The sequence below is a fragment of the Elephantulus edwardii genome, unplaced genomic scaffold (assembly GCF_000299155.1).
Source record: "Elephantulus edwardii isolate Elephantulus edwardi_28Jun2011 unplaced genomic scaffold, EleEdw1.0 scaffold00031, whole genome shotgun sequence".
Lineage (NCBI taxonomy): Eukaryota > Metazoa > Chordata > Mammalia > Macroscelidea > Macroscelididae > Elephantulus > Elephantulus edwardii.
In genome coordinates, this window is record NW_006399781.1 from 14592520 (window position 1) to 14618845 (window position 26326).

Sequence of the window (26326 nt, forward strand, 5' to 3'; positions counted from 1 at the left end):
GAGACTTTCCTTTATAACATATTTGATTATAAAAACATTACCTCTGAGTAGGCCAGCTTTTATGGCTATTTCAGAATATTGGGAAGAAATGCGGCAACTTCCTTCTTAGCTTTGCAGATTGAAGACTATAATCATAATCTGTTCTCAAAACTGTATCATTTTTTAATTAAATAGAATTTTATAGATTGGTTCAGCAGCAAAATACAAACTTTAATACAAATGCACTGTGTAGCCTACTGTACAGTGGTGTTGTCATTGTTATGTTCTGTCAAGTCTAGTATGACTCAGAGATCCTGTAAACAAAAGATCCGAATCCGTCCTATCCTGTGCCGTCCTCACCATCTCTGATACACCTGAGCCCGATGCTGCAGTCATTAGCCTTTATATATTTTTCAATTACAGATTTTTTGAAATATACCCTAATTTTTGCATAGGGAATTCATAGTTGAAAACGTTTTTAAATTACAAAAAGCTTGCTGTCACTGGTTATCAAAAATAAGTAACATTTCAGAAGAAGAAGAAGGTTATCATTACGCAGAAAATTTTGTTCTTCAAAACCAGTCATTTTAAACGTAACTTTCTATTTTAAGTTATTATAATGAGTCACTAAATTATGATATAATTAAAATACATTTTATGTTTATCTTTTCTTCCACACTTAGTAGTCAATATTTTGTTAATAAAAATAAAATTGTTCAAAAAATTGACACATTTCATACTACATTTTCAGAAAAATTATTGAAAGTATCATCTGGGACATAGAAATAAATCTAATTATCTAAGAAGGGTGATTTTCTGATTAGCAATGTTGTTGTTGTTGTTGTTATGTGCTATCGAGTCGTTTGTGACTCATAGCGACCCTATGTATAACCCTAAACCCTGCTCTATCCTGTGCCAATAGCACTGCCTCTGACACACCCATCCCAATTACCCCAGTTACTGAATCAATCCATCTCATAGAGGGTCTTCCCCTCCTGCGCCGACCCTCCACCTTCTCAAGCATGATGTCTGTCTCCAAGGACCTGTCTCTCCTTGCAACATGCCCAAAGTATGTCAGACTAAACCCCAGAATCCTTGCCTCCAAGGAGTAGCTTGGTTTAACCCTCTCTAGGATAAATCTGTTTGTTTTCTTGGCAGTCCATGGTACATTATTAAACTTGATTATGCTTTTAAAAACCTTTAAGCTAAACACCTGAAGTGTTTTTTAAACCCCTGAACTGTTTTAAAAAACTCTATTTACTATGACAGGACCTGGAGGAGGGCCTTGGTATTTAAAAGGCAATCGGGTCCTAGAGCCTGGTGTTAATTGTGTTTGGGACCAACATTCTTCTAAGTGATATAGCACTGGTCTGTCAATTCACTAGTGTGTCAAATGGTTACCCATGGTGGACAGTGTTTGGTGGAGCTCCCAGATTAAGACAGGCTTGGAAGCAGGAGTGGCATCACTTCCTAAATAGTATGTCTCTAAAAATCCTATGAATTTAGAGAAACAATGATAGTTATATAACAGGGTTCAAGTCTTTTGCGTATAGTGTCACTATGAGTTGTGTTTGACTTGATGGCACTTAACAACAACATTTACTATGAATTAAATTCTGAACACTCTTAATCTTTACTAGGTATTTACTTGCATGGTAAACTTAGAGAATTTCACCATCTTTTTAAGTGAGATGTTGTTTGCATACAAAAATTTGTTTATATCATGAAAGAAGCTAGTTATTCTAAAAACTTCATTATAAAAATTTTAATAAAAAACGTTAAAAAACCTTTATAAAAACTAAAAAAAACCCCTTTAATAAAATATTTTTTACTTTGAAGTCCAAAGTCAGAATATTTTACTGATTTCACAGTGCTTTCTATGTGTTCTCATTTGAAAAAAGGCAACATTTTTTTAAAAAAAAATCTTAATCCACCTCCGAAATAGCTTGCCTCCGGAAACCCTATGAACATGGAAAAAGGACGAAAATTATACAAGTGTTCAGGTCTTTCATTCACAGGGTTGCTATGAGTTGCCTACGACTCAACGGCACTTAACAACAATAAAAACAACAATCTAAAGTTAGATAGAACAAAAGCGAGATTAAAAAAGAGAGCATTCCTAAGAATTGTTGTAAGAGTTCATGGGCACTAAAAACCCAATATTTTTTTTTTTAAAAACCCAATATTTTTAAGCCATTTCAATTATCTTCAGGGAGCTCTGTCAATGCCATTCAGAGTGAGTTGCTCTAACTCACTCAAGTTTTCAGTAGTTCAATTCCACCAGCAGAGGGAGGAAGATGAGCAGTGTCCTCCCCTCAGGACACACACAACATTGGAAACCCAATGGAGGGTGTCTATGAGTCAGAACCAACATGACAGAAGTGAATTGAGTCTGTTAGTCTAACACATTCTATTCTTTACGTTTAGCTGCCCAATTAAACATTTTCAAAACTAACTTGTTTTCTTGGTAAGCATATTATTTATATAATCTTCCAGTAGAAAATTAATTTTCTTTACTTGGAAAAGGACTGTGTATGTAAATTATTTGTCAAATTGTATCATTACAGCTCATCAACATCCCTTTATTGGAAACACCAATGTTTCCACAGTTCCCATTCACAGTTCCCAAAAGTCTTTTAAGCCTCAAAATTCAGCGTCTCCTTTGCTATGCTTCTTTCTCAGTTCAACCTAGGCTTTATAAATGGCACACTTCATATCCTCATCTCTATCTTTCATAATTTTTCTGTACAGCATTCTTAATAATGACATTAGTAAAAAATAAAACAATCTATACCACAATTCCTCAATAGATTATGCGTCAGTGCAAGGGGAGATATTTCTCCTTTCAAGTTTTTTGGGTGTCTGGTTTATTTAAAAAAAAATCCTATCAATCTGAGCAAAATATTGTTCAATATGAAGCTGTAAGGAAGGTCCCTTAGGTTAAAAGACACTAATAATACAGAATGGTCACAACAGTGTCTTTGAACGTACCAATCATTGTGGAAATGACACAGGAGCAAACATTTCATTCTGTTGTTACAATATCCATTTCCTCTTTCTAAAGATGGCCTCTCACAATTTGTAGAGGATTGTGTTGTTTTTGCCAGTTCAACACTTTTCTCTTCTATGGGTATGAAACCCTGCTCTCTAATCTCAAAACAGCAATGACTAAATGAACTAAACCCACTCAAATAGAGTTACTTGTCACCCAAAATACAGTAATCATTTTAAGGATAAGCATATAATGCAAAAATTCCAATCATTCTTTCCTAAAATTTTCAACTTACATAAAGTGTGTTTCTACATTTTTAGTATTAACAATAAAAATATGAATTTATTTTTACTGACAGCTATCACTCTACAAGAAAAAATAAAACACACTGAAAAATAATGTTCATGTGTAGATAATCAGAAAATAAAAGCTGCGAATCCAACTTATTTTATAATTTGAACCTCTAGATCAAGTTCTCCCTGAGGTTAGTCAGTGATCCACAATGAAATGCCTTTGCATAGTCAACGAAACACAGATAGACATTAGTCTGGTATGCGGCTTTCTGCTAGGGTTCATCTGACATTGGCAATAATGTCTCTAGTGCTACGACATCTAAACTCAGCTTGTATTTCTGGTAGTTCTCTATTGATGTACTGTTCCAGTCGTTTTTGGATAATCTTTAGCAGAATTTTGCTTGTGTGTGGTGTTAGTAATATTGTTTGATAATTTCCACACAGTTAGGCCACATTTTTTTGAATGGGAAGAAGTATAGATCTCTTCCAGGCATTTGGACAGGTAGTTGTCCTCCAGATTTCTTGGCACAATATGGTGAGCATGTCCAGCGCAGTATCTGGTAATCCATCAATTCCTGGGCTTTATTGTTTGTCAGGTCCTTCAGAACAGCCTGAACTTCCTCCTTCATCAGATTACCTTTAGATCACGTTTCATGAAATTCTTCTGTGTCAACCGATATTTTTTGGTACAATAACTTTGTATACTCCTTCCATCTTCTTTTAATGATTCCTGCTCACTCAGTATTCTACCCATAGCATCCTTAAGTACTGCAACATGAGGCTTAAATTTGTTCTTTAATTTCTTTAACTTAAGAAATGCTGAGGAAGCTTGGCCATTTTGATTTTCCAACTCCAACTCCTTGTAAATTCATTATAATACTTTGCTTTGTTTTCTCAAGCTGCCCATTGAAATTTTCTATTCAGCTCCTTAACATCTGGATTTCTTCCTTTTGTATTGGTTCTCAGAACTCTAGTGCAACATTCAGAGTTTCTTGTCCAGAATACTCTTCTCCAGAGTACTGAGAAGCAACAATGTCAGTCTAGAGTCTAAGGTGCACCTCATCCAGGCCACAGTCTTTGCAACTGTTGTTGTTGTTATGTGCCATCGAGTCACTTGCAACTCATAGTGACCCTATGTAAAAGAACCCTAAACTCTGTTCTATCCAGTGCCAACCTTGCCGTCTCAAACACACTCATTCCTACCACTCCACTCACGGAATCGATCTATCTCATTGAAGGTCTAACTCTCCTTTGCCGCCCCTCCATTCTGCCAAACATGATGTCCCTCTCCAAGGACCAGTCCCTCCTTGCAACATGCCCAAAGTATGTCAGACGAAGCTTCAGAATCCTTGACTCCAAGGAACATTCCAACTTCACCCTCTCCAGGACAAACCTGTTTGTTCTCCTAGCAGTCCATGGTGTAATTACTTGCTATAAATCAGAGAGCTGGGCAGTGACTAAGGATGACAGAAGAAGAATCAATGCCTTTGAATTTTGGTGCTGGAGAAGAGTCTTGAACATACCACAGACAGCCGAGAACACAAATAGGTCTCTCTTGGAAAGGGTGAAACCAAGTTTCTCTTTGGAGACTAGGATTTTGAAGCCCCATCTCACATGCTTTGGGCATGTGGCTAGGAGGGACTAGTCCTTAGAGAAGGACATCATGTTCAGAAGGGTAGAGAGACAGTACAGGAGAGGAAGACCCCAGATAATATGGATTGATACAGTAACTGGGGCAGTGAGGGTAGGTGTGTTAGAGTCAGTGAGACTGGCTCAGGATAGGGCAGGGTTCAGGGCTGTTGAACACAGGCTTGTTATGAGTCTCAGGCAACTTATAGTACATAAAAACAACAGATTAAATTTGGTCAATTTTGTAAGATAACTACACTCAAGGTTTAATCTCTTTGGAATTTAATATCTATTTCTTGTAACTCAGAAACTTTTAAGTAAAAAGCTACCCATATTTCTCATTTTACTGTGTTGCTACTGTTGTTTGTCCTGCTTTTTACATAAAGATTTCTTCTCCCATGTCACCATCCTCAGGTCACTGGATAAATTAAGTGAATAATAAAGCAAGCCAAGAAATTCACTATAGATAAATATAATATTGCTATCATTCTTAGCCTAACCATTTTCTTGGTATACTTCCCTTTCTCCATTCTCTGAAAACACTCTACCATTTTAATAAATAAAGAAAAAGTATACTCTTTTTATATAAAACCCATTTGATATTTCTCTTCCTCAGGATTAAAACCAACTTCCACAGCATCAATATTTCCCTTAGAACTGGCATATTAAGATGTCATTCCCTTGTCCTGATCCATAACAAATATGTAAGACATAGCTTTGCAATAAAAACACAGTTGATGAGACTACTCCAGTAAATAAATATCAAGAAGTCAAAAGGAACAAAATATAGAGGGATAACTGTTCCATGATTGATAACATGATACCAGTTAATTTAGGAGCCATAAGAACGATTTCTCTGTTTTATGATATTGTGCAACAAATTAAGGGGTAGTTAGTATGGAAAAACAATGCAACAACCTATTCCCAAATACCAGGCATCACTAACAAATATTTGCCTGTTTGAGGATCAGATTCCTGTTCACATCGTGGCTCTCATGTTACTCCCATCTTTTTAAACAGCACGTGAGTTCCACCACATCATCCCCATTCAACAATCTGTTTCCTTCTACAGTATTACATTCTTGTATTATATTGCCACTGAGTATGGGTGCTCTAGAGAATTTTAATACTTTTTAGATTCTGGAGAATACATTATTTTAGTAATAGCTTGTTTCCAGCTAATTAAGAAAGAAATGACTTCTGGAATCTTTACAGAACTTCAATCATGATGACCTTGTCTTTTTTTCTAAAAAAAAGGGGGGGTAGGAGACCTTCTCCCAAGTTTGTTATATAGATCTTATTAAGACTTTTAACAGGATCTGATCCAGATCCTATTAAAAAGGTCTGATTCAGGCAATTCACTTGCTATGCATCTGAGGGCTGGACAATGAATAAGAATGACAAAGAAGATATGATGCCTTTGAGCTGTGGTGCTGGAGAAGAAGGCTAAATATCCCACAGGCTGCCAATAGAACAAATAAATATGGTTTGCAGAAAGCACAGGCAGAGTGCTCCTTGGAGGCAAAGATGATAAAATTTCATCTCACATATTTTGGCCATGTGGTTAGGAGAGACTATTCCTTAGAGAATGTACCTCATAATTGGGAAGATAAAGGGAAGCGTAAAGAGAGGAAGACCCTCAACCAGGTGGACTGACACAGTGACTGCTGCAATGGGTTCAAGTGTGTCAGGAAGTGCGAGAGTGACACAGGATAGGACAGGGCTCAGACCTGTTGTTCATAGGATTGCTATGGGTTACTTGATTTGACAACACCTAACAACAACACTAAGACTTTTTAACAAAAGACCATGAAATTTGAAATCCGAAAATTGTGGTTTCCATTGTACCATCTATAAGGTCTGCAGCTTGGAAAAAACTACAAAAATTCTAATCTTCATCTGGATCTGGATTAAATCTAGATCAAGAATTGTTAGGTGACAAAAATTATCCAACATATGAAAATATAAAGTATCCTATAAATATCAGGTGTGTGTATATTTATTTTACAAATACATATCGTCCAAAAATAATTTTGTAGAAGGTTAACATCAACTGAATACAAAGAATAACTGTGATGCACTTTAAGATTTAACCAAGAGTCTGGGGATTGTTCAATAAACAAAAATCCCACTGCTTTCTGGTCATTGCCAACTCACAGCCATCCTATAAGATAGAGTAGAACTGTCCTTGTAGGGTTTCCAAGATAATAATTTTTTTTCAAATAAAATTTTATTTTAATTGTGATTTTAACAAACATTTACAGAGAAGTTATATTCCATTCATTCTTTGTTACACATTTTACCCCCTTTGCCCTTCCTCCCCCTCCTCCAGTTGATTTTTTTTTTAAATATTCATTCATTGTTGCACAATTACCTACCTCCTGCCTCGCCCCTCCCCAGTCCTCTTTGCAGTGATATGTCTCCTATTCTGGGCTGTTTTCATACGTATAATGTCTAATCATATCTTCATTTTAGACAGTTCTTTCATCTGTTCAAATGCAATGGTCATTATCTATCCACTCTTATTGAAACATACTGCCTCATCTTCTTTTGGTGGAGTGACTGATGTGTTTAAACCAGCAAACTTTTTACTAGTAACCAAATGATTTAACAACTGAACCACCTGAACTCCCTATCTTATCTGACATTTGGAAATACAAATGGACTATACATGAAAGCAGTATCCTGCCTAGTTATACACAATTACTTACATGTATATGCTCCAACTCTTATTCCAAGTCATTGTTTCATCCCCTAAATCTATAACTAACTCTCCAGGCAACAAGAAATACAGAGGTAATGACAATTAGACAACTTTCCTTTTAGCTTGTTCTTTCATTGCTATAAAATGCACAGTAATTTGCTTGTCATTCTCCAAAACAGACAGACCCACCATACCCTTGAAATGACCATGTTTATAGAATCTGGAAGCACAATTTGCATCCAATTAGGAATAGTTCTCCAAAGGTGACAGGGTGTATATTTTACAACCAGTAAAGAGCTGAAATTGAAAAGCCTTTTCTCCAACTGAGAATCGTTTAGGAAAGGTTCTAGCAATTTATTTTATTTAACAGCAGTTTATACTATCAAATGAGCTAAACTGGTACAGCTGGGATGAAACTTAAGAGCCACATTTCTACTCTGCCAATCAACTAGCCAGATCTGATATTGACTGGCCCAAATGAGTGAATACATATCACTTTGCTATTTCCAAAGAGGGAAAAGTAATATTTATTATAACAGAAAAGCCAAAATACCTTTTCCCCCCTTCAGTTAGCTCTTTTAGATGCCAAGTCAACAACTGAACTGTTCATTTCATTGAAAGTTTTCAGAGGACTTCCTTGATCAAACTCCTTTAAAATGCAACCATAATTGAGAATATATAACATTTTGAAAGACACATAGAATTCCTAGCATCATCATTTAGGCTGGAAATAATTTCCTTTTCTCCTGTAATAATAAAGACAGGTTCCAATGTTGTTGAAAAAGATGCAAGGACAATCTGATTTTCACTCTTTTATCAAAACAGCATCACTTTCTTCATGTACCAGATCTAGTTTATAGAGGGAGAAGACAACCTTGTAACAAAGCTGTACTGAATTATTTATTCTATATCTCACATTTAGCCTTCACCATACATGTCTCAAATAAACAAAATTACACACATGTAGAAGCAGAGCCTCTAGGCAGTTAAGTCGCCTAAAACCCCAGTTATTAGCAGCATTAGTACTGACACTTAAAATAGAGGGCTTTGTTTAGAGTCTGAGCTCTTTTCATTTCACTGCCCTGCCTATCATGCTTTGATGTATAGCATAAAGATCACACACATGCATCCAGTCAATTATGGTATCAAAGTCCATTTTCTTTCCAATCATACAATGTCTGATCTTTATTATTAAATACTTCTTTATTTTAGGCAACTAACTTTATGCCTCAGATTCTACCTATACCTGACTCTTGCTTGTGTGACTCAGACAAGCTATACCAGTTTTGTTAACATTAAGATAGAATAAGGTTTTGTAAAAATCATGAGTAACAGTCCATGTAGAATATACAGCAAAATGTCTGGCACACAGTACCCTTCAATAACTGTTTCCAATTATTGAGATCAATGCTTTTAGTATTTAGACTATTTTTTCCAAATGTCCATTTTTATCTTTTATATTATTCGTTAGATTTTCATGTTTGTTTCCTTTATATATATAATTGAAATGGATGGAGTTTAATTTAGTAAAGTGGTTGGTGTAGCCATTGTATTTTTGGTAGCATTCAACTGATTTGTCTGCAAAATAGAGGCATCGACAGCTGGCACCTGTGAAAAACATCATTAAGATGTATTCTAAAAAATTCAATTATTTTTTTTTGCTGATTCTATTGACATTGTGAGAAAATTAGTCATATTTATTGTTTCATAAGGTTCAGGCTCTCCTTCCAAAACCAGTCACTTATGAATAAGGGGACAGGCACTGAACAAATAGCTTCTAATTTTTGAGTATAAAAAGTGAAAAAAATAAAATCATTATCTGTATTAATTATAAGATTTTTACAAATATGCAACAAAAGAATGTAAATAATGACTGCATAACACATTTCCAACTTTTAAAGAAAAGTAAAAATTGTCTACAAGATAAACGCTATTTGATGTTTTACTAATATTTACAAAAATAAGTAGTGTATGGATAAAACTGATAAGGTATTTGTAAATGAAAATTAAATTGATTAAAACATATTGTGAAAAACAATTCTTTATTGTTACAGTAGTTTGGAAAATGTTTCTGATTAAGTATTTAATGACCTGGAGAAAAAGTTTATATCACATTAAGTGGAATAAAGGGATGTTGGACGAATAGAGAGCCAGAGTGTAAAACACTTATTAGGAAGGAATATATTAAAACATTAACAATATTATCTGATTGGCAGGTAGCCAAAGTTCATTTTCTTCTTTTTTATTTTCTAATTCAGGAAGAATTGTAAAGGAGAAAAGGAGTAGTGAGGTAACGTTTGAACAGAAAACAAGATGTAGATGGAGAAGACAGATTCAGTCTCCAAGGTTGTGTATACAGAGGAATACAAGGTATAAGAGGTGGGTCCAGGAGAACAGATTAAAACAGCAGAATCCTTTAAAAATATGCCCAGCAGTGGTATTTCCTGAAAAACTGGACTGCCCAGAAAGAGAAGCATTTGCCTCCAAGAGTTGTAATACATACATACAGAACTGAGAGGTGACTAGCCTGCCTCTCTTGTCATACACTGATCTAAAACCACCAACACTTATAACACATGAAAGTTCGGCTAAATCCATACTACTTGAGAAAATCTTCTCAAAATTTAATTTCAAAAGCACCCATGTCAAAAGTATTCATAGTGCATCCAGCAGTGGCATGATTACATTACAACAGCACAGCTCGCTGTACAAATAATGGAATTCACTAGTGTTGCCTTTCTGGTTGAAGTAAATCAAAATAAACCTATTATTCGCAACTGATTACTTCTGACCCAAGTCAATTTTTTCCAAGGCCTTTGCCTTTTTCATGTATTTTGATTTTTTAAGGCTAGCTTATTGCTATTGCTGATTCTTCAAGTTTCACCCTCAGTCTTTACCAGATGGAGATATTTTTTCCCTCCCAGCTTTCCTGCTATGCAGAGTTCTGCATCATGCTGTCTTTACATGAACTGTGTACCGCACACTGCTTTCACTGTTTACCAAGAATTAGCAACATGGCACCAATGGTTTATATTCTCAAATTAAAAAGTGTATTTTCATGAAATGGAGAAAATCATTAATCAAGTCACTAACATTCACTGGGAACCCAATCATGAGCAAGTAGTGATGTTTGAAAACGGCACACGAATTTGAACATAATATTACACAAAGCCTTCTTTCTTAGTTTTAAAGCATTACCAAATATCAGGAACTAATTCTGCTGAGAGTTAGAGAACAGAGTCAGATTTCAAAATCATTTCTCTCCAAACAGTACTGCAGTGAATAGAAGTGTAAACAGAGAGATTCATTTCAGTTCCCCAAAGCTCTGAAAAACCCAAAGAAGTATTTCTTCCAACCCAAAACGGCTCAGATGTGCTTAAGGACTGCATCCATCACTCCATTAATGATGGTAGGAAGGGTTCCAAGTCCAAGAGTTTCAGTATCTTAAGGTTTCAATGAATGAGGGAAGGAAAATTTTATTCTCAGAGAAATTGCCAAAAGAAAGCCCCAGAATGTACTTTTGTATAATAAACATTTTGAAAATGAAACAAAGCTCATTGTGATTACTTAATGCTAGGTCTCCAAAATCAATATAATTATAGTAATCTTTCTATAAGTAGAATTAAATAACAAATATCCCAAATTCCCCAGCAGGGATTATCATCTTGGAGTCTGTAATGAGGGTCCTAAGAACACAGAGGAAGGCAATTTCTTCTTTCCTAACATTTCATTTCCTGTTTGATCTTACTAGATTGTTGCCATCAATCTAGTTAGCTGGCACTTTCTTTAGCTAAAGTAGAGTCGGAACACCAAATTCTCCATGCAATAAAAGACATGTTTACACCAGTCACAGTTCTGGTGCCACCAACCCCGGAAGGAAGAGCTTTAAGCTCAAATTGGGGCTAGTTAAACAGACCAAATGCATTTGGTTGCCAAAACCACACACCTTCTTTTGAAGAATTTTCTCACACGCTGACAGCAAAAGCAAACTGTTCCTTAAAAAACACTCACCAGATAGGCATAGAATAATTGGGAACATCCATTTATTGAAGAACTTAGAAAACTGAAAAAAACAGGTTCAATAAAGAGCTCAAATAATCGCGAGAAAAGCCAAGTTACAATTTTCAAGGCAGGAATAAATCCCCAAGCTGAATATCAAAATTTAATACCTTGTTCTTCTCAATTGATAAGTACCAGAAACTACTTTTACTAATTTCCAAAGTTCCCCTGATGAAGCACAAAGCACCAATCAATCTAACAGTGGTAGAAGTCGACAAGCACAAAGCACATTTCACATTAAGGAGATGAAAACTAATCCGAGATCTTGCCTAGGGACTTGCTTTCAAACATTTTCATAATTAGTCACTTGCTATCAAATTTGAATTAAGGACATCTATAAATAGTTTTCTTACTCCACCAGAGAAGACTTATACGAACTGAAAAGTTAAGGAATAAGAGTCCCAAATAGCTAAGTATTCTGCCCCAGGCATTACTGAAGGCACCAAGATAGATAGGAAACAAGAAAGAGAGGGAATGAGAGAAGGAAAGAAAGAAATATCCACACTGTATTTCATTGCTCATTTAGAACTAGGCCTCAGAGACTCACCATGTATTACAAATGTGTAGATTATTCTAAACGGACACATATGCAGTCTTTTGTGCACATTTGTGAAGGGAGATATCAAGCCAAGTACAGCAGGAAGTTGTTTCTCTTCTTGTTGCCATCTTGTTCTCAATCCCTTACGCCACAGCTCAGGAAGAGCAGAGAATAAATGTGGACAGAGCCACCAGAAGCAGATACTGCCTGGGGCTAAAGAGTAGCAAACAGAATATTCAAATATACTTACACGAAGAAGTATTTGCTCCTTCTGTTGACACTGACATTCTAATGGGGGACTCTACAAAACATAAAAGTGGAATGAAGCTTTATTAAGTCATGCTGCTTAGGCTCGTAAATCAGAAAATGACCAGCCATGGCTATCCCCCAGAAAAAGGGAAGCAGGGAAGAGTGTGGCAGAGAAACAAAGGCATTTAGAGGTTAAAGGAAATTGTACACAACAAAGGCCACAAACAGACAATCCACAAACAGAGACTTTTGAGAGAGCTGACTATTAAGTCAGTCCAACTGCTAAGATATGGCTTACCACTACATTTCTAGAAATTTTATTCTGGTAGGTCCATGTTACATGTGAATAAGATATTCATTTCTGTAACATGTGTTTCTGATCTTTGAAAAAAAAAATTAAAAGCAAAATGAATAGTTACCATATTGCCAGAGAATGAAAGTCAACTCTCATGTGTTCCATGATTAAAAAAAAAAAGTTCAAGAATATATCAGGTCTCTTGAACCTGTGTAAATATCCTATCAAGGCTAGAGCAGAATAAAATCCATGCAAAGTGTCCACAATTAGGATCATACAAAACATGCTATATGAATATATCACTGAAAAGGCGTGGCATCAAGATTCTCTTGAGTAGTAAAGTTAGAGAATAGAATATTTAAAATACACACAACATAAAACATTACGTGCAAAAATAAAACAGTGCTTAGATGTTCTGTATTATTAGTAAGACAAAGGAATAACTTATTATCAAGGATGATGAAAACTGTACAGCCAAAAAGTTAACAGAGATATGAAGGAACAGTCGGAATCAATCCTAATTCCTAAGATGGCCCATTATCTAATTCTAAAAATTCAGATATCTAATAGTATCTACTAGAGAAGAATAATGAAGTATTATATTCAAGAAATGCCTGATGCTACAAAATCAGATTTTGATACAGATTCTCATGCGTGTTTCTGAGGTCCAAGTTCAGACATACAGCAAAAAAATGGCCTCCTCGAAATAAAAAACCAAAAAGCAGAACCAGGTAGAGAGACATATTAGAAGTTGATAGGAAGAACAACTGACACATGGATGCAGAAAAGTTCTGATTAGTAGAAGAAGTAGCGAGCAGTTAGTTTTGTCAGTTTGGTTAGTAAAATTGGACGGGCTTACTCTCCTTACCTGAAGACATATATGCTCTTTCAGTTGAAGCTGATATGATAGTCGTGATCTCTGCAAAAAATAAAAGGTAACAGGACATTATGATGTACATCAGAAGGCCGGGAGCTGGTACCACAACCTGCCTTCAAGCTGAAAATGAGTTCAAATAAGGAAGTAGTGCACAGGGATGATGACAGACCAAGTTTAACCACATAGAGAGAGGAAAATGAAAAATAAAATCAAATAAGGCAGCCCAAATAAATAGCTCTCAAGTGAGCAAAGAGTATGAGATGATTGCTAGAATTATTAGGAAGAATTCATTATCCCAACTGCAATGGGTAAGGTGGGGAGAACTTTAGAAGAGCCAAGACCTGTATAAGCAAAGGTGCAGATCATTTCAAAACGATACATTTTTTTCCAAAAAGGTATAAATAAGTCATGTTACTAGGAAATACTGTTGGAAAACACAAGTTTTCACATTAAATTCCCCATAAAATTTCCAAGGACCCTCAAGACAAGTGCCCTACCATCCGATATACTTTCTAGCTTCCTAGGGCATAAAATATAAAAAGGAGGTAACTTATATCCCTTAGAAGTGGAGCCTGAACCACAGACTACTGGGAACACTGTTATGGAATCTGTGATAGTTCCCAACTGCAAACTCACACTCTTACTCTTCTTATGAAGGTGTAAAAACAGGTGCCACTGTATAACTAGCTATTTGGTTTTATTTGTAGTTTTTGTGTAGTTCTCTGACAAGGGCTTCAGTTTGTTATAATTTAGTATTTTCAGTTATACAATAATTTTATGCAGGCCACATCTGGTAGCATCATCTGTAGCAAGCTGTGCTATTAAACTAAAGACTGTGTTTCCAGTGACTTGAATCCATCAATGGCTCTGAGTGAAAAAGATGGGCAGTATCCTCTCACCCAACGGGTGAATGAACTATGAGTTGGAACTGACTTAAGAGCAGTGAACCAAGCAGGCTGTCAAAACACATAAGGGCAGTAGATATAGTTTGACCCTTACTGTGTATATAAACATGGTCAAATGACTCAACAAGAGGAGGTTACATATGATGACTAGGACAAAACCCAGCATTGTGACACTGTTGATTGTATGAAAACTAGCAACGATGTAGTGTGTGATATGTTGAGATGTAAACCAAAATATCAGTAGTTCAAGTTCACCTGTCATTCTGTTGGAAAAAAGTAGTCTCTTCTTCTAAAGATTCATGTCTCAGAAACTCAAAAGAAGGAAGCCATGAGATGGAAACCAATTCAACAGTAGAAAGTTTGGGGTCTTCACAAAGATCTTAAGTAGGGTCATATCTGTTGGTAGTTTAAATCTGAATTAACAACTTGTTAGAATAACACTAGAAATAACTATCATCTACTCACTGTCGATGATTCACTTTCCACCCACAGCAACCAGTTATTGGGTTTCTGAGACTACAAATCACAAAGAAGGGAGGAGACTGTCCATCTTTCTACCACAAAGCAGCTAGTAGGTTTGAACCATGAGAAATCTCGAGCCTTTGGGACTCTTTTGGAACTCTATGTGCACTACACCAGCAGAGTTCAAAAGAAAAGTATCTGTGTATGTGTATATATAATAATACACATTTCTAACTTCATACTAACAAGATGGTATATTAATTCAAATGTGAAATGGTAACAGATATATGTTAAAAGGCTAGCATAGTAAGACTTGGGAGCTCTTCTGCCTTACTGGTAAGAAGTTGCACTGACAACTCAAAGGTATGCAGCTTGAAACCACCAGCTGGTCCAAGGGACAAAGATGAGCATTCTTCTCCCATGCAATTTACTCCTCTGAAAAGATACTGGAGGGTCAGCTATCAGTCGGTTCCAGCTTGATGGTACACAACAATACAATAAAACTGGTCAAACAAGTAGATAAATTTAAAAGACAGTATTTCTTCTACGGCTAAGATTCCTCTAAAAATAAAGGCTTTATGAAGTTAGAAGGGAAATAAAAGTGAGACACAAAGGGATCTACCTACTCAACCATAAAGAAAGCAAACTATTCAAGATTTAAGACTAATCTAAAGCTAAAAAATTTGCCACATGACAAAAGGCAAAGGAAATTAATTACTATATAAGGGTGTAGGGCATTCTGGGGAATTTCTGAAGCTGCAGGCACTGAATAAAGAAATAAGTCTGCGCTGGCAAAATGGGGCTATCTGATAATGAGACAGCGACAGCTAGATTTCTAGATTTGGGCTGTAGGAAGTCAAACTGCTATTTTTCTGAAATATTTAATTTAAGATAAGTTTTTATCAAATATTTATCAAATAGAGGGTTTTTCTCTGTTTCTAGAAGAAGATCCATGTTGTCAAAAAAAGTAGCTACATCAAAAAAGATGCTTCCTCTTTCTGATCTTCATGGTTCATCAGTGACTTTATGGTCAGATTGAAGTAGGACATTCAAGGTGAAAAGCAATCATTGGGCAATAGTCCCAAACCCGTTAGTGGTATGAAGACTCCTTTCACTTTTCTTTTTGACAGTCTAAGCAATTGTCCACCCTGACCTTCCAAGAAAAAAAAAAAAAATCAGAACGCATCTATCTCTGGCATAAATGAGCCCAGATTAGAGGAAAGGTTAACCAGAGAGTTTCCTTTTCTAATTGAACGCAGGTTAGGACAGAAGGTTACTTCAAAGATGTATCTACCCAGAGCCAACTTAAAATAACTCCACCTTCTAAATTTAGGTGTCCATCCTGGAGAACTTTAAAATCTACTTAATGATTATGGTTCCAAGTAAAATCCTCCCAAGGCATCTTGGAGAAAATGCAATTTTGGAAATTAACAGACACTCTTATTACAAAGAAGTTATAATATAAAACAACCTTGTTAATATGAAAAAAGTTAATATTTTCAATGAAAGTTTCTCAACAAGCATTTTGTCTGTGTTATGGGTAATTAATAATTTTTAGAAAACGTTTTATAAATAAGATTGAAAATAATTTTATGATGCTACACTTACAGACTTAAAAAAAATTATTTCTTGTGAGCTCCTAGATATTTATGTAGCAATTTATCCTCTCAGTGAGCTGGCACATTAAATCTGTTCATTTGCAAAGGATATCTCTTTCATTAGTGCAAACTAATGATGATTTATAATCATCAGGAAATGATCACAGATGAAGAACATGCGCTGAGTAGGCAAATAAACATAAGAAACATTCAAATGTTTATAATATTTCAAACTTTTAATACTAAATTGGGTGTATGATCTCAAGAAAAGAGAGTTGGGAAAACACTTCTTTCTGGAAAGAAATTGTCCAAATACCATAATTTGTTTCATTTTTACCATAATTACACTATATGACACAACCATCAAGCATAATATACATAAGAAGCTACGCAAAAGTGATTTTTCTGTGTGTGTTTAAGTATATAATCATGTGGTATTTTATTATTCTAAAATTATCATTCATTATTATTCACACAGAAGTTTGAAGAAGTAATTTTTCAAAATTAAAATGGGCATAATAATTCCTTAGTACTTTGTAAAGCAAATACTCAGAATAACTGAGTATTTGAATTCTTCCTTCCTATATACTGTGTAAACACTAAATGTACTGAGAAATTTTTGAATTAATAAATTACAGAGACAGGATGGATAATATACCTTAAAAGATACCTTTATCCTGCTCCACTCACATTAATCTCCCTTTTTATCCTTTGTGGTATCCTATAAATTACAGCATACATGGATACTGTTACATAAATGATAAAACACAATATTTGATCTTCTTCAAAATATACCTAGAGTCTGTCCACCAAAATAATAGCTCTCCAGTAACAATGCCAATGAGAGAGAGAGGGCATCAGGCCGAGCTTTTACATGAGCTATTTTTTAAACAGCCACTGAGGTATTAATCAAATTTTATGGAAATCATATTCTTCTGTTCCTCTTAAGTAAAATGGCTACTTTATTTCTATGAGCCAAATTGCTCTTGTGGGATTCTGAATCTCATTCAAATACTTTTTCTCCTAATTAAAAAGAGAAAACTTTGCAGAAGGTGTGATTGATTAATTGTATTAATCTTACAAAGGATAGCATTACTTCATTAATTTGAAAATAAGTCAGATCTATTATTCTCTTACAGAGCCTAATGCCCAGGCACTTTCACAGAGCACCTAAGCTAAACTAGTGATTGCAAAATTACAATTTCCTATTTAAAAACCAAGCCAAACAATCTACAAAAATGAACACATAGGGCAAGGATTAGTTGTGCATTTAAATCATCACATACAAATTCATGAAAGGAATCCACATGTAATCCACACCCAATAATTGTTGCCATTGGAATCTTCTTTACGTGAAAATCCAACAGGACTTTTTAGACTTGCATAAAAGTAAGTAACAGACTGCATGGGTTTGTATATATCTTCTGTAGGGCAGATTACTTTTTTCCAATTTCAATTAAGGGAGAAATTAAAAGGCATTTGAAGAGCACAAAGTATATATATTTCTAAACCCAGCTTTACAAAATAATTGGCTATGTTTATATTCTTTTACAAAAGCCTAAAAAAATGAAGAGCAGCAATTTTTTTTTACTCAAGCATAAAAGGATTTAAAGTTAATTTCTTACAACATTTCTAACAATTTCATTTGGATTTAGTTGCTAATCTAAGTAGATCTAATCTACGAATGTCACTATAGAATGTTCACAATGTTAGGTGGAAAACATCTGTCACCTGAGCTAGTTTTATTCTAATACTTATTTAAACAACTTTAGCAGAATCAAATACAGTGCTAAACCGCAAGATCATCTGTCCTACATGTCCTCGTTGCACCGTTGGGGAGAAAAGGAAACAGCTCCCATTCCTTCCTCCATCTCTTTTAGAACACTATATCAAACCATATCCCAAAAATCTTATTGTGTGCCATCAAGTCAGAATTGGCTCACAGATGAGCCTTTAGTGGGTTTTCTGAAGTTTAAACTGCACAGAGGATTGCCCATCTTTCTCTCACAGAGTAACTAGTAAATTTGAACAACCCGCCTTTGGGTTAGTAGAACAATTTCTTACCCACTAGGCCACCAGACAGATCTCCTTCTAAACACTCTAGCGCAACAAAAGTACCTGTGATAAAGCATAAGTAAATCACAAAGAATTTTCTGCACCAGATGGGTAATTACTTTAATTCTATCATTAAGGAAACCTGCATTAAAATTGTCAAATGATGGCCATATATTTCTTGAGGGAAATATCTGATATGTGAGTCAGAGAGAACAAAAATAAATTTCTAATGTTTCACAGAAAATGTAAGTTAGAATCTTTGGGAAAGTCCTAACTAATATGATATTTGATAGCGTGTTCTTATTTTTAAAACTTTGTTTTTCTCATGGGAGAAATACCCTCATGGGAGGGTGGGAAATGCTTGGAAACTCCACTCTTCATCCTTCAAAGTCAACAGCAAATATACATTTAGAAGAGATGATGTGTGATGTGACTGCATGGCAAATTGTATAAGCACAATAGAGTGCTCATGTATCTGACAGAACAAGTGTTTATGTGCAACCTTGGCCCAAATTCCTAGAAGTGGGAATGAGAAAAAGAAGATAGCGTATTTGAGTCCCAGGGATCTTGGAATCTGGGCTAAGAATTCTTTTATAATCAGTCTTGATTAGAACATAGCAAAATCATAGATAATAGTAGAAGATGGAAAATGATCATGATAATCACATAATCTCTCAATTATACTATCTGGAAATGATCTGAGGAATGGAAAGAAACATGTATCTTCTAATATAGACACCATATTCATTCACCAATCACGGTGCTTAGCAATCCCCCAGGCCATCACCAACAGCATGCCCTTCTCACAAACACCAGTGAACAGGCCCTTCTCCAGACCCAGGTTTTGAATGTCATTCTCCTTGACTAAGCAAGCAGTGGACACCTGGCCAGAGGGCAGATTATCTGCAATTTATCTAAGCTTTCTGATATGGTCTTATGTAATAAGATCTACCAAAGCAATGACAGACCAGGCCAATCAGATGCCCACTATGAGGAATACGGCTAAGGAACGAAGGGGGGGGGAGGAGGGTGGGAATAACAATAGAGCAAGAGTCAAGGCTGAAATGATGCCCAGAGGACAGCAATGAAGAACATGGCCACAGGACATCAGAAACAGAAACGGGTCAAAGTTTACAATTATCCAAGAACACAGTAAAAAAAAAAAAAAACAGAAGTGAAGAGATATAAAAATGATATAAGAGACAGAAAAGCATCTATTAGAGATACAATACCAGAGATGAACCAAAAATTCCCATTGCTTAAACTCTCGGGGTTCCCTAGATTAAATACCGTCTTCTTGAGGTCCAGTTACAATGAAGTTCTAGTGTTCCTCCTTGGACTCGCTTACTATAGATCCTATACCTCACTCCATGATTTTAGGTTCGGTTATTCATCAAGAGTGTCTTTAACTCTCAAACACACAGCGAGGCACAGAGTGTGTACTAGTCACTAGGAGCTTCAGGGATATGGATTCAAGTCTACCTTGATTACTAAATAGCGTTATAATTGTATTATAATCCTAGACAGGTCTCCTTTCTTCTCTTTTCTTCCCCAAATACAAGAATTTTGAACAAAGATGTTCTATTCCTAGTCATTTAAAAAAAATTAAAAAATTCTTTTATATTTTATTGACATGAAACTATTCATTTCTCTTCTTCAGATGTTTTAAATAATAATTCAACAATTTACTTCCTAAAGAATTTTTGTTGAATACGAATTATTTACTTATAATATTTCATGAGCTCCTCTTTATCCTACGGTTGTTGTTGTATACCATCTCGTAATTTCATTTCTGTGCACTATAACAAATCAATACTTCATATTCAAATTTGAATCCTAGATGAGGTTGCTTTTGTTATTGTTATGAGTTGTCGAGTCACTTGTGACTCATGGCAACCCTATGGACAACAGCCCTACACACATAAATTATTATGAAAAATATGAACTGAGTATCTCTTTCACACAAGAAATCCTTTAAATCAGGAAAATATGATTTGAATGTCTCTTCCACATAAGAAATCCTTTAAATCAGGAACGACCACATAACCAGTATGATAATAATATATGGTAGTACTGTAAGTAGTACAAAGGAAAATCATGTTACTACGATTTTCTTTTCTTTGGCTATTTTATCAGGTATAGCAACACAAATCTAAGGCAAGTGCCAAAACAATAATGCAATAGAATATTCATGAAGAAACACGATGAATGAAGTCAGTGACACAAATGTCAAAGAATTAGACTAGAAGAAAAGGGCACTAAAGTTAATTTTCAAATTTGAGTTTTGTATATCTTCCTACACAATTCCATGTAGGATAAAATAGTGTCAGGAAAACATGATCATTTAATATGTGGTGAATGAAAAAGAAAGTGAGGTAGTATATTACTCATTTAAGTTTTAAATGGCATTTACCTTTTGAACTCTAAAAATTTACAAATTTGAGCTCCTAAAAATAGGAATCAGAATTACTTTCTACTGTTATCTTTTAACCTCTATGGATGGCACTATTAAAAATGAAGGTAATGAAACTTGATAACACTACTAACGAACAGATCATTGCAAAGTCCAGAGAGATTAAGAGATTAGTCTGGTTTTCCAAGCCTCTTCCTTACTTTTATCTCATTCTCTTCTCCAAGCAACATAATGTTCTTTTAAGTCATACAAGGGTCAACTGACACAAATGACATCGATCTCTTAAGGAAATATTCTTTATATTTACTTCTTTATTAACCTGGTATTTTTGCTTTACCACTTTAAGAGACTCCTCTCCCTGCATATCACTTCTTTCCAATCTCCTCACAAGAAACTATGCAATCAGACTCAGTATTACAACAGATAACATAGCTCATGAAGGCAACAGATAGGTACCATGATTCAAAAAACAAAAATGAAGCAGCAAAGACTCGGAAATAGGATTTGATTATTTAAAGATATTTAATTGAATGTTGCTAGGTCATGGTTACTTATGGGTGATTTCCTGATTTGGGTACCACCAAACAAGCTACATTTGCTTCTTTTATGTTCTTGCTGAGAACAAAAATTTTCAGAGGGTAGGGGGCATCTTGTCTCTAAGCCATTCATTTGTTTAACAAATAATCCCTAAATTTATTTGGAGGAGAGTAGAAGTCTGTTCATTTTAAGAAATTCTTCAACCTAAGACTTTCCTAAATTCAAACTAACAGTCCAAACTTAGAGGTTCACATAATCAATTCAGCACTCGTATAGGGGCAGTAAGTTTACATTAATGAAGTCAGAACTCAGAAAAGAAGGTGTTTCAATTTAGAAGAATGTAATCAATGTCGTTGCATTATGCATGCATTAAGAAAAAAACAACGACACTAAATTGGTGTTATCCACTTCCTAAACAACATGCCTCCGGAAACTATGAACTTTGATAAATGTCAATAGTTGGAGAGGGGCTTCAGGCCTTTTGTTCACAGGGTCACTATGAGTCATGCTCGACTTAAAGGCAATCAACAACAACAACAACAACAATGTTGTGTATATACTGTCAATATAAAAAACAAAGTATTGAAAGAATAAAATATTTATCCATGTTTAAAGCAACTTTTTAAAAATCATAAAAGTTTGAAGCAACTCAGAAGTCCTTCAACAGATGAACAAACACATTGAAACAGCCATATCATAAATTACTAATCTTCAATAAAAAGAAATGTGCTACCAAGCCATCAAAAGACATGAAAGAACCTTAACAAAATCCAGCCAGTTAAATAAAAGTCAACAGTTTGAGAAAATGGCAACTATACAGTATTCTGAAAGAGGCAAAAACCTGTAATATAATCTTTTCCCTCCCTATTTTCCATTTGTTCATAATACAAAAAGTACCATATAAACTCATGAGAAGTTTTACTACACATCTTGGTTACTCCTCTTCTAGACTGAAAAACAGAATGCAGTAGGTATTTCTTACCATTGGGATCCACAATGGTGACATTGGCAACGGTACTGTCATTTCCTAATCTGCTCGTCACTTTGCACATATATTCTCCAGAATCAGCCAATGATGCTCTGTTAATGCGAAGCTCTGACTTCCTGTAAGATCAGGACCAAAGGGGTATAAGCATATTCCTTTCACAGAGATACAATAAATATTATTATATATTATATTTTATTTTATATTAATTTCAGATTACTCAACACTACCCCACTCTACACAAACTAGGCTAAAAAACAATTTACTATCATATAGATATGCTAATATGATATTATCTACAGTAAAAATATGATACAACACAGTTAAAGGTTACCATTTCATAGTCTTCATTTCATAACACCCAGATCAATAATTTAAAACAGTTCTGTAATGTTTCTTTTTATACCTTTACCACTACTACAACTACATAACACCTTAAATTTTTCACCCCTCTTGGAATATTTCATTTGTTCTCTATATCAACTTGTCCCCAGCCACTAGCGTCTGGGAAAAGAATAAAGCATAAACTATTTTCCTGCAATCTACTGAGGACAGACACTAAAGAAGACTATTATTGATAGCAATGCTCTATCTTCCCTCACCATAGAAACAAGAGGAAAGATGTTTCTTTAGAATGAAGAGGATTTATAATTTCCAAAAGAAATGGATTGAGTCCATTCTTAATATTCTCATTGTCAGGAACACATTCCCACATGAATGGTTCTCAGTGCTGGAAAAATATTCATGCAACAATAGCACACACTTGGTAAGGGCTTTAGATAATAAATTATTAGTCTTATTTAAAAAAAAATTAGCAGTACCATGTCTATGCTTTATGGATGTACAGAGACTAGCATTTAAGCAGTTTGCATGAGTTAAAGACAGAATTAGAACTGCTGGAGTGGATTAGGAGTTTTCTGAAGCCTTTTTAAAGCATTCTTTCATACTATAGGGAAACCTGGTAGCTTAGTGGGTAAAGAGTTGTGCTGGCAACTCAAAGACAAGCAGTTCAAGTTTCCTTGTTGTGCTCCTGGAAAAAGATCAGCAATTTCTTCTTGTGCTTTACAGTCTCTGAAAACTTGCTGGAGGGTCAGTTCTCTGCAAATGTACTGTTGTAGCTATTTTCTTTTTCTTTTCTTTATTTTTTATGATCATCAGCAGTATTGTATTCAGCAGTATTCAGCTAGTATGTGAAACTGGTGTTACAACTAATTTTTTATCCTCACTTCACAATAAAAATTAAGACTTCCCGAACACAAAGTTAAAGTGACTTGATACAGCTCCTCAGTAAGTAAAAGATGGGAAACTCATACAAGCCAAAGCACTGCAACAATAATATTAGGGAAATAAACAAAACGGGAAGTAATTCTCTTAAAAATTTAAACATATTTTAAATACTTAACACATGTATAAACATAATTAAAATATATGCACTAAAATAGGAGCTCTGTTGGCACAGTCCACAGGAGGATGCACTGCCAACCAAAATGCCTCTTGTTTCTGGTGGTTCAAATCCACCTAGCTGCTCTGAGTGAACAAGGAGGGAACCTCTTTCCATTAGGATTTATGGCCTCTAATTGGTGCTGGAGAAGAGTATTGAGGGTACCATGGACTACTAAGAAAACAAACAGATTCATCCTGGGGAGGGTTAAACTGAGGGGCTCCTTGGAGGCAAGCATTCTGAGGCTCCGTCTAATATACTTTGGACATGTTGTAAGGAGGGACCGGTCCTTGGAGATGGACATCATGCTTGGGAGGGTGGAGGGACAGCGCAGGAGGGGAAGACCCTCTATGAGGTGGATTGATTCAGTGACTGGGGTAATTGGGATGAGGGTGTCAGAGACAGTGCAACCGGCACAGGACAGAGCAGGATTTAGGGCTGTTGTACATAGGGTCACTATGAGTCACAAGCAACTCTATGGCACATAACAACAACAATACCTGAAGAAGGATTATTATGTGTCAGAAGTGAGTCAATGGCAGTGAATTTTGAGTTTTAAGAGCTAAAATGAAGCACTGAAATACAATTAAGAGAACCCAAAAGAATGAGGCACAGGTGAACAGGCAGTCATATTTAATAACGCTAATACAGAACAGAGTTTACAGTAAGGTCAGTCCGACAGCCTACGAAAAAGGCTATCACGCTCAGTTTTTTTTATCCATTTTCATGAACAAAATCATCTACCAGGCAAAGAAAGGGAAACAAGCAGATACACAGACACATGATACCAGGGCAGTGTCCCTTTCTTCTAAGTGTTCTCACACAATGCTTAGCCAAATAAAATAAACAAAGGCTCAAATGTAAAGTCAGTATCAGAGAAAGAACATGACGGAACATAATTTATCAGTAAAATTTTGGATTAAGAAGGTGTAAGATTTTTGTTTTAAACAAAAGAAACTACATATTTGTGTGAAATCTTTTCATACCACTAAGGGATTAAAAAGAAATTCTGGCTGCTATATTAAAAAAAGAAAAAAATGGGAGAAAGCAGTCTAGATTAAGGATTGAAAAATGTTTTGTTTTAAATAAAGAGACTCCCAGGGAAATCCTAAACCTCAAATTAAAACTCACCAGGCTTGGTTGATACCTAAGATACTGCTTAAGTCAAATACCTAACCATCTAAATCATGACAGTCTTCCTTGTTGTTGTTATGTGCCATCGAGCCGCCTCTGACTCATAGCAACACTACAGACATTAGCTCTGAACCCTGCCCTATCCTGGGATAACCTCATCATCTCCAATAGACCTAATTTCATTTCTTCAGTCACTGAGTCAATCCATCGCATCCTGGTCGTTCTCTCTTGCACTGTCCTGGTATCATTAAAACAAACAAACAAACAAAAAAACCACAACACCAATATCTCTTGTGTATTTTATTTGTTGTTGATATGCACCATTGAATCACCTGCAACTCATAGAGACTCTATGTACAGCAGCTCTAAACCCTGCTCTACTCTGTGCCAATCTTCTTGTCTTTGACACACCTACCCCCATAACCCCAGTCACTGAATCAATCCATCTCATCAAGGGTCTTCCTCTCTTGTGCTGTACCTCCACACTCAAGCATGATTGTCCCTCTCCAAGCACTGGTCCTGCCTTGTAATATGTCCAAAATATGTCAGACAAATCTTCAAAATTCTGCGTATCTTATTAAAGTAAAATTATGACTATTTCTAAAACTGGAAAATAAGATTTACTTAAAGTAAGAATGTTGCCCTAAGTGTGAACCTATTGCTAGTAGCTAATATACTCCATATAGATCAATCACAAATACTTATAAAATGTCACGTGTTTTAAAATGAGATGCATTTCAAACTTAAGTTTTTACCACTCACCACCATTATGACCAGTAGTAAAAAACGTAACGGTCTTCATTCTCAAGATGACTTTTTGATGTAGAGTTTAAGTGCTTGACTGCTAAACCAAAATCAGTTATTTGAATCCCCTGATGCCCAGTTGGAGGAAGCTGTGGAGGTCAGCTTCCACAAAGACTTAAAGCCTCCACATGCTCCTGGGAAGTTCTACTCTGTCCTGTAGGAGTTAGAATCAACCTGAAGTCAGTGGGTTCTTGTTAGTTTTATGCTGGATTTCTTCATTCTCAGGATATCCATTTATAGAAAAATTAGGCATTGTAATAATATTAGTTAACTTTTTATAATATCAGTTGCAACAATAAATAAAAGTGTTAATGAAATTTAAATTCAACTTTGTCCTTTCACAAAGTGAAAAACACTTCCATTTAAAAAAACCAAAA

The 26326-nt window shown here is 35.4% G+C and overlaps 1 protein-coding gene across 1 annotated transcript in view; it reads right to left on the minus strand.

Annotated features, from left to right (window-relative positions):
* LOC102844713 (pro-neuregulin-3, membrane-bound isoform-like) overlaps window positions 1-26326 on the minus strand; it is a 252668-nt gene that overhangs the window by 154516 nt on the left and 71826 nt on the right. Inside the window, exons 4-6 of the mRNA XM_006884116.1 lie at window positions 22568-22689; window positions 13607-13657; window positions 12445-12495 (exon numbers count right to left, since the gene is read on the minus strand). Coding sequence (XP_006884178.1) covers window positions 12445-12495; window positions 13607-13657; window positions 22568-22689 — 224 coding nt within the window. The remainder of the gene's footprint in view (window positions 1-12444; window positions 12496-13606; window positions 13658-22567; window positions 22690-26326) is intronic.